We start from the raw sequence: 10,231 nt of genomic DNA, 5'->3' as shown, positions 1-10,231 counted from the left end.
AAAAACCCAAGCACCTCTGCACAGGAACAGAATTTAATGCAGTCATGGTCATACTGACATCCCCTACTCTTTTGGCTTTCTTGTCTCTCCATTTTTTGCACAGCTCCCTACAGGTAATCTAGTAAGGATGAAAGTCAGCACACCTTAAGACAACAGCACAGAGGCAGCTCGTCTTTATTATAACCCAGAACAAGACAAAACTATTCCTCTGAACTCCAAGAAACCACCACTCCTCCTTTATTTCACCATGGCCATGAAGGCATTAGAAGGAAGAACACCGTGAAGTCATAGGAACCATCCCAAACAAGCAAGAGGACCAACTAGTGGTTTCATCTGCTAAGGCACTTGTTAGCTGGGGCCTGCCTGCTTTTAGTAATGGTGGAATGGGGTGAAGGAAGAAGGCTGTGTTTAATGGTGAAGCACATGCTACAACAGTTCCATTATATAGTAACTTAAAATCAAACGAAATATTAGAACTAACACCAAGTAACAGGCTTGTGAATTAAAACTCAAGTCTCTATGGGTTTGTTCACTACAGCAAATAGTATTATAACTTCACACTCATTTTTAATTCTGTTTCTGCTGTAAACAATATCACAGTGTAACTATTTAATGATTAGGCTTTTGCAGCCAAATGAGTTTTATTGGAGCTAGACTCAGGAAAGGTGTTAGTTCATACAGTTATGTTCCGAGTTCAGACTTCAGGCTTGCTAATAACAGAGAACTCGATACCACGTTTGTTAAGGCGATCAATCAGCTTTGTTTTGTAGAAAGCAGCTCCTGGAGAATATACACCACCCCTGTTAATGAAAATAAAAACATTAGTGGTAAAATGAAATTGACACTTTTTTTAGAAGTCAAATATATGCTCTTTGCCAAAAAAAAGCCACTCTGTCCCACGGGAAAGCTTGTGAAGAACTGGGCAAGCTGGTCATATTCATAGGTTCGTTTCTGGATTCAGCAAACTTAGTACTGATGCAATACATGATGCAAAAGCACTACTAAAAATCAATGAACTACATCCTTTCAAATTGAAAGGCAGATGAAGAATAAGTGGCTTTAAAGCTAGTGGTGAAAGATCTCGCTTGCACAGCCATTTGAGTGAGGTAACAGAAATCCACAGGGTTATGAGATCTGTATTTTCAAAGAGAAACAAGTGGACAGAGTAGCTTTAAGGGAGGTCAAGCTGCTCTGCACGGGAAAGTACTTACTGTTTAGGCAGGCAAGTGGCATCTTCCAGAAGAGACACGGCTGCTTGAACCATTGCAATTGGTGTTGCAATGTAGCCAGGCTCTGACAAAAACAAAACAAAAACCAACCATTAACTATATACAGTGTGTTGAAATGTAGAATTTAATCTTGCTTTTACCTACAGCCTGCTGAAGAATAATCTCTTTGGTAATGAAACCGCCTTCTGCATTTAAGATCAGCTTTTCTACATGGTCATCTTCCCAAGTAGCTGGTGAAATCCTTAAGATCTAAGCTGGACAAATATGTTTTACATACAGGCCTATAATGACACAACCACAAGCCATCATCTCACAGTGATAGAGGGCTCTTTCTCTGTAATGGAGAGCCCTCTGTCAAAGGAGCTTTTCTCAGCCTCTGCCTGAAATTCAGACCTTTGCTGTGGCTACATCACTAGTTATTTAAAGAAGCTATGCTTTATTAACTCCTTTCTTAGTGTTTTTCTTGTCGTCTCCAAACTTTACTTCAGGTGTCGTCTCCCCTCAAGGGAATGATCTGAGCACAAGTATGTTACAATTAGAAATGATACCACACTACCTCTAAGTTCACTTACAGCAGACTAGAAACAAACTAGTACTAAGTCCAGGCTGTAACAACTGGAAACTGTCCTTAAAGCACTCTCCCTCTAACTGCTCTACTCTGCAAAAATGAAAATTTGAATGGGAAAGTCAGAAGGAAAGAGAATGAGAAGAACACAAATTAATTGGTTGTTTAAAAAAAAACCAGGTCTCAGTGAGTGCTAGTATCCAATGTAATCCTCTGTAAAGGCTGTTAACTTTGTCCATGTTGCAAGTGCTCCTCAAGGGTGAAAGAAAGAGCAGTGGGACCATCAACCTACTTTAAAGTAGGGAATATGAGGCAAAAGCAGTTAGTTTTTACTAACTTACATACCTGGTCCTTTCACTTCAGTGCAGATCTTTACATTTGGTTTGCCACTCAGGGGATCTTGCCCTTCACTGTAACCCTCACCAAAAAAAGTAATTGTGAAAGAGGTTCCATCCATCTGTAGTAGACAAGACAAGCGTGGTCACCAAAAGAGTAACTTACTCCCAGCAAACACAAGTAGAAAATGTAAGAATCTATTACACCAAATTCTATGAACTTTGTAGACATGACAGTAGTTATTTTGAGACATTGCTTAAAAGGCATAATCTCATCTATGTTTTTAATCACTTCCACTGGGTTGAACTGTTACTGTTCTAAAGTCCATTTATTCTCTCAGGGCTTTCAGTCCTCTGTTTTTGCTGCTCAGTCTTCCTCTGTCATCATCATTGACAGACTGGGTGCTGTAAGCCATCCATGTAAATCATCATAGAATGGTTTGGGTTGGAAGGGACCTTACACATCATTCAGTTCCAATCCTCCTGCCATGGGCAGGGCCACCCTCCCCTAGAGTGGGTTGCACAAAGCCCCATCCAACCTGGCCTTGAACACTGCCAGGGACGTAGCATTCACAACTCCTCTGCGCAACCTGGGCCAGTTTCTCACCCCTCACAGTAAAGAATTTCTACCTAATATCTAAATCTACACATCACATAAATACATCAGACCCATCCTAATACAGGTTCTACATACTTCAATGTTTAGTAACAGAAGATGCATTTAAACGTTCAAAGCTATCTGAACAGATATTGCATGAATACACACAGCGTACATTCAGACATTATTTCTGTGCAGTTGACTCTAAATTACTACTTCACCATTACCATGACACATTTATTCAATAACTGTGATGGGAAACAGTTACCTGTTTCTGGGTTGGTCCTTTCTTTGTGAAGTGTCCAGCAGAGAAAAATTCTGGGTACTGCATAATAAAGCAGGGGAGAAAAACAAAACAAAAAGATGACCAACAGTAAGTCAGATAGAAAAAAAAAATTCCCAAACATTTTACTTTTCTGTGTTTTGAACACTTACTTTTGTCAGAAGTTTTCTTCCAAAGCTAAACTTCACAAGAAGAAGAAATAAAATGCCAGCAAACATCAGCTTCATAACAGAACCAAGACCACCTACGTTCACATAAGCACCATACTGCACCTGAGGCAGAAATGTATTTTCAGAGGCAGAAATGACATTAAAATTTTTGCATCAATTAATTTGTAAAAATAAGTCTACCCCCAGTTTAGGATGCATGTGTTTGATAAAACAGACAGCTGCTTAAACAGGCCTTAAACGACTGCCTTAGTACCAAACAACTCTTCAAATAATGCTTCACTTCATAATGCGTTATGAGAATTGAATATAACTACAGAATGATGAGGAAATGAGCACAGTAAACAAGAGTGGGAAACTCCAAAGAAAGCTGTGGTTTGGTATCTGATTTAAAGCTTCTTCTCCAAGATCTTTGTGCTTTAGCTTAAGAGAAACTGAGGCCTTGCCTTACTTTTCAAATCTGAAATAACAGTAGCAAACCTTTCTCATTTGTGCTTTCCATGTGTATTTTTAGAGCACTATTTATCTCTTAGCTGATGCCTGTGATTCTGCACAGCTTTGTTGGTGCTCGTCTCCTCTCATGAAACCATGAGGAAAACAAAAAACTTAGCATCTTTTCCAGTACCACTTCATACTGCCTTTGCTCTCCAGATACAATAAGCAGCTTATGAATTCTTTATCAGAACGTTTACTACACTAGACTGACCTAACTACAGCTACACTTCAGAACATCCCAAGTTGGAAGGGACCCATACAGATCATTGAGTCCAACTTCCTGCTCCTTGTAGGACTACCCATAACTAAACCATATGACTTAAAGCATTGTCCAGAGATGCTCCTTGAACCCTGAAGGGCTTGGTGCTGTGACCACTTCCCTGGGGAGCCTGTTCCACTGACAGACCACCTTTCACAGAAAAGCCTTCTCTATTGTCCAACCTGAATTTTCCTTAACATACTGCAGTAACAGAGGAGGCCGTGAATGAAATCAAGATGTTTATTTTATTGTTTCACCCTTTCAGAAGCTTTACTGATACAACAAAAAAAAAGGCCTCTCTGCAAGAAGAGAATTTAATGCATTTATCATTCCTGAAAATCAGGAAGCCTAACTTTCAAATATTTCTGTGACTTAGGGCTCCTATTCCCTACAAATTTATACCTAGAAATCAGAAAGCTCAAGAACCCTAAAAGATAATCTTGTAACTATTATGCTAGCAGCAATAAGCAAGGTCATCAGGGAGAGGATCAAGAAGTATGAAATAGGCCAGTGCGCCCAGAAGAATCCAGACCACATCAAGTCAAGCAGCTTCCAAAGGTGATAAAGAGAACAAGCCTCCTTCTTCACAGAAGCAAAAGCACATTCCTGTTCATTACTGTTTACCTAACTACAGCGGCCCTACTATGCAGATCTGCACTACTACTACTAACGGAACAGTTATTACATAAAGGAAATTAATTGAAAACAGTAATAAAGACAGTATATTAATAACAGCAACTTACAGGTGTTTCCTGCAAATCTGTGTGCAAATAACGCTGAGACCGTTTCACAACAGAAGCATCAGATCCCATGAACGGAATGGAGTACTCTTTGAATTCCTGACTATAGAACACAAGCCCTCTGTAAAAGGACAAAAAAAAAAACCCAACCAAACAAAATGAGGTCAGAAACAATGTTCATACAAACTGAAGAAACTTATCAGTGTAAAGCCCTACCAATACTGGCCTTTCTCAAGTATTTTTAAGACATTACTTCCTTTCGACAAAAGCAAACCATCCATGGCTCAACTCAAGATGCCATGCACTACAGCAAGGAAGAATCTGATAACCAAAATAATATTCTCCTCATATTTCTTTCTTCCATTTTACTGATCACTTCTGAAGTTCAAAACTGTACCATGCCACTAAAAGCCCCTTAGAACAATTTAACTTTGAGACCCAGTAAATGCTGGGTCATGTTCTGTTTTCAGTAAATACAAGCAGATCTGTAAAACTGAACTTCAATTCTACTAGACAAACATCTCTGTTCCTATTATACTGAAGTCCTAAATGCATCTTTTTAGTATTTAATAGTATGTTAAAAATCTATACAACAAATACTGGAACTGTTAGAAGACAGCATGTTTTCCATCTCAGACTTATACCTCCTTTTAAGCTTTGCACCAACTACTGGAACTGGGGTATATCCTATCTTTTTTCGAAGCTTCTTCAGGTTGTCTTGATCCGCAAGACCATAAACAGCTGACTTCCAGGTCCCATCATGTACACAAGTTCCCTAGTGATATACCATGAAACAGTAATTAACTCCATATCTAAAGGTTTCATGTATTATTTTAATAATGACCTTAGAATTATTACATGTTCTTAGTTATTACATATGTGTGCCATGATTACATGCACTGAACTACATTGAAATGTCGTGGGTTGACCTTGGCTGGGCACCATGTGGCCACCAAGATTCCTCCTCTGCTGGACAGGGAGTAAAGCAAATGTGATGGGAAAAAAAAAAAAAAACAAAACAAAAAAACCTCTAAACAACCAACTCCTGGGTCAGCTTGTGGGAGAAATGTTGGAGAGACAGCCTTGATGCTGTTCCAGCACTGCTCAGCACTCGCCGAAACACTGGTGTCTTACCAACGCCTTTCTAGCTACCAATACAAAGCACAGCACTATGTGGGCTACTATGAGGAAAATTAACTCCAGCTCAGCCAGACCCACTGCAATCTCCACATCTTACTCCATATGGTTTGTGTCATCCTCAGGTCTCACATAAGTGAATACATGTTTATACACATACACACATGTATCTTCTAACCATCCTATATTACATTTAATTCTCATTACTGGAATCCCTCCTCACCAACACTCACAACTTATGCTACATACTTAAGCCATCTTTATGCCAAACATATTCTCATTAACAACTATTTCCTGTCCTTTAAAAGATAAATATTACTCTCACATTCCATGGGCTGCTTCTACTCCAGGTGTTTGTAAGAACAAGCAATGACTTGGTCCCATCTCTCAAGATTAGTGATCAGGACAGGAGACGCAGTATGTTTGATTGTTGGGAACCAATCCAACCCAGTTTGGGCCATCCTTGCATTGTTTTAATAATTAAAAATTATTATTATTATTATGTACATGTATTATGATTACATGAAGTATACTGAAATAACCCCTCCAAACAAACAGACAAACACACACTAGAATTACTGGCAACACACCATGTATCTCTTATAGTTGACTTGTGTATGAATCACATCTCCACCAAAACTATTTCTTGAAACAGCTTAATGCAACAGACTTCTGGCCTTCACTGTAAGGATGTCTGTCTAACTAACAAAACGGTGTTTGCTTGGGATACTTTTATTAGCTCCTAAAAAATAAAGCTCTTGGACTCATCATCATCAAGGAAATACCAGCTTGCTCCTTGATCTGAATTAATGTAATAACAGTTATTTTGATGGGCTGTGGGAATACAAACACCTCTTATTTTCCAAGAAGGTATAAACCAACTAACCTCAGGCCCAGATTTCACCTTCAGGAAGCTTTCAACAGCAGTTAAGGTACCTTTTGGGGAAGAGAAAACATTATTCGGCATGTACAATTACTAGTTCACAAAGCCACAGTATACACTCTGGTAACCTCAAATAGCAGACCACTGACATTATTAGTTGAAAAGGCAGAGTCACATCTTTGTTTCAAATTAAAGTAAACTAAGATTAAGTTCCACAGCTATTTCAGTTAGCAAGTATCAAATTTCTTATGTGAACTACTTCAGTAAAGGTCACCAATTTACTCATTACATTTTTTCATGTCTTACTGACTTAATGACATAATGTAAACAATCAATGAAGAAAGGAAAGTAATATTAAGAGCCATACTTAGCTTTCATCCAAGTTTCAAATTAAAGGATAATGGAGGCTATGAAAACCAGGATGGAGTTAAGGATTTGGGGTAGACCTTGAGGGCAAATGCCCCACACCCCAACCCCCCAAACCCACAAAACACCAACCACAAACCTACAAACCCACAGAGAACCCTGAACTCACAAGTTATCCTAAACCATGCAATATTATGTTTCGCAAAGAATGTTTAGTTGTGATGAACAGCAAAACAAAACAGTTCCTCACAATTCTGATTTGTTTTGCTTTGCACAGTTCCTTCCCAAATTACAAAACTGTACTTGTATGAGCAAATTTCAATATAGCAAGCAACTGGAGAGACAGGTGACAAAACTATAAAGTCAAAACAGGAAGAGATAAGAGACATCTTTATTCAAAAAAAGTATCAGGCATCAAATTATAACCCCACGAAAAAACAAATACTCATTTCCAGGCCTCTCCTCTCCTTCACTCACATCCAGATTGAGTTTTCTTAAACTGAAAGCAGATGTTACACTTCAATGCAAAGCAAACCCACTTAACAGCAGTTTTAATAGCCCATAAAAGCAAAACATTTGGATACTCATTGGCCTTTTCAATTGAAAGTTGGATGTGATGAAAAAAGCAACCTCATTTGAGATCAGGATCAAATGCAAATTTCATCCTGATTTATGCATCCAGGATCCTAATTTGATCCAGAATTTATGCAAACATCTCACACCTTTTCTCAAATGTATTTATGCACTTTTGGTTACTGTCTACCTGCTCTTAAAAGTAAAAAGTATTGTATGGCACTGTCTGCCTACACTCATACATCAGCTTCTCAGTGCTTGTGGTAGAAAAATAAAACTTAGGAAACCCAGTCACCCACAAATCTGCACTTTCACACTGCCTCTTCCCTATAAAAGATTGTCACTGCACAAGAGGCAGTGTGCTGAGGCTTGCCAAGGGACAACCACACACTGGCTCAACAGCCCAATCCTGACAACTGCAGGTTCTGTTGTCTTTGAAAGCAACATTTACTTGAATCTCTCTTCTACCTAACAACCAATGTTCTTAAATCTAATAGAAATTATGATTTACTTTAAAATTTCTATCTACCAGATCTGGTTGAAACTGATCAGCTGCTAGAGGCAGGCAGAAAGACTTCTCATGTAAGTAATGCTGCTTTAGGAAACCAAATGAAAACATAATTTGCACTTCTTTTTCAGCATAAAGTCACACTTAAAAGTCACCTTTCAACTTGTCTCTGGTGTACAGCACTCCCATATCAGCTGGTATAGAGTCAAAGCCACAACTTCCAATGACATATACGCCCTTTTCCGCAGCTTTTTCATTGTATTTGAGGTACATTCCTTCCAGAAACTAAAACACAGAACAAATAATTTAAGCAGAACTGTCTATTTGGACATATCCAATATTAGCCACCCATACTTTACTGTGTCATATCATACTTAAACCCACTTAAACCCACTTACACCCATCTTTGAGACAAAGAAATGTGACCTGTGCAAATTCCCTACATAGGATCAAACTGAGCTTTGAATCAGAACTCAAAAATTCGGCATTTCCAGAAAGAACCTTAGAGGCTCTCACCTAACAGCTAACACACTGTACTTTAAAATAATTAACGCATCTTAAAATTGTAGATCACAAAGAAGAATTTGTCTTCCTGTTTATAAACATTAACAGGAACATGAAACATACTAAATAAACACATGGCCATAGGTAGCATTCTTCTACTGTCACATACCTGTGGCTCTCCACTGATGTCAATGTGGCTTGCACCATTTTCAACACAAGCTTCTATCACAGGCTCTCCAAAGAATCTATACTGTAGAAGGAAAGCACACCACACATAACGAAAGCTCCACAGCACAGCTCACCCAACATGCTTTATCTTACTCATACATGTACACCAAAACATCGCCACGCCAGCCTGCTACACTGCTGCCTGCCCCGAGGAGCCCAGCCGCAAGGAGCCGAGAGGTAGCCCCTGGCTCTGCCAGCAGCCGCGGCAGTAGCGCCCGCATCGCCGCACTCACCGGGCCCACGCAGTTGAGCACCAGCCGGGTCTGCCTCGCCATGTTGGCCAGGGAGGCCGCGTCGTCCACATCGCACAGCAGCACGCCGACCTCCGGCCCCACCGCAGCCTTCCCTGCGCACCGGAGATCGCCGTCACCGACACGTCCCGCCGCCCCCCGGCAGCACCGTTTCCTACCCCGAGACAAGCCACCGTCCCCCCAGCACCGAGGGGCTTGCCCCGGCTCTCCCCACGGCCCTTCCCCACACCCGCTCAGACCCCTCACGGCCCCGGACGATGGCGCTGCGCCACAAGACCCGTACCCAGCTTCTCGGCTGCCCGCTCTAGCACCGCCTGCAGCTTCTGCCGGCTCCGCCCGGCCACGGCCCAGCGCAGGGCGCTCCGCAGTTCCCCGCTGGCGGCCGCCCGCGCCACCTCCTCCACCACGAACTGGCCGGTGAACCCCGAGGCACCGAACACCACCAGCTCGTAGGGCCGCTCGGGCGCCCCGGCGCCGTCGCTACCGCTCCCGGCCTCCATGGGTAGAGACACTGCCGCACTGCCGGACGCCTCCAGGGAGCACCGCTACCAGGCGGCCCCGCCCCGGCCCCGCCCGCTGCCGTTACTGCCGTTGCAGCGGCTGAGGGGTGGAGGTGTCGTGCTTCGCTCCGCCCCGAGCGCGTGCCCTCAGCGCCGGCTTTGGCCCAGCCCTGGGTCCCTGACTGGCGGGAAGTAACCTTTGATCTCATTCCAGTAGTGAGGAGAGAGGGAGTGGTGCTCTCACACACCGGGAACGAACAAAAACATACCAAGATACTGACAGGGGGCTATGGAGCCAGGGCGTTTAAGCAGCAACGTTTGTAGAGGGACACCATCGTGTCCGGCCTCACAGCGGACATTCTCCTGCTGAGCAGGGCCCATTGCCGAGTTACTGCCTTAAGTGTTTCAGCACAGGTGATACAAGATTAATAGGGTACCATCGGTAACCCAAAAATAAAACTGTAATCACTTAGAAGTCAAATAAAATGCCCTTGTTTGCCTCACAACTACAGCAGATGTTTATGTCAGGCTCAACACTAAAGGGGAACCAATGCAAAATCTGCAGTTGCTGTTGTGGGGAGCGGCCATGCTGGTACGGGGCATTGCAGTG

General features: G+C 41.9%; 1 protein-coding gene across 1 annotated transcript; it reads right to left on the bottom strand.

The window, feature by feature from the left end:
• Positions 1–19: 19 nt before the first annotated feature.
• SCCPDH (saccharopine dehydrogenase (putative)) lies at positions 20–9,690 on the bottom strand. The gene is made up of 12 exons (XM_005146025.3): positions 9,405–9,690; positions 9,104–9,216; positions 8,812–8,892; positions 8,294–8,423; positions 6,695–6,744; positions 5,316–5,446; positions 4,675–4,792; positions 3,163–3,282; positions 2,996–3,052; positions 2,140–2,251; positions 1,212–1,293; positions 20–800 (listed from the first exon to the last, which is right to left on the bottom strand). The coding sequence occupies exons 1-12, from the start codon at positions 9,619–9,621 to the stop codon at positions 695–697; spliced, it is 1,317 nt and encodes a 438-aa protein (XP_005146082.2). The 5' UTR covers positions 9,622–9,690; the 3' UTR covers positions 20–694.
• Between the last annotated feature and the right edge of the window lie 541 nt (positions 9,691–10,231).

Source organism: Melopsittacus undulatus, chromosome 3 (genome assembly GCF_012275295.1).
Source record: "Melopsittacus undulatus isolate bMelUnd1 chromosome 3, bMelUnd1.mat.Z, whole genome shotgun sequence".
Lineage (NCBI taxonomy): Eukaryota > Metazoa > Chordata > Aves > Psittaciformes > Psittaculidae > Melopsittacus > Melopsittacus undulatus.
The sequence above is the reverse complement of the archived record's forward strand: the minus strand, read 5'-3'. Positions and strand labels throughout refer to the sequence as shown.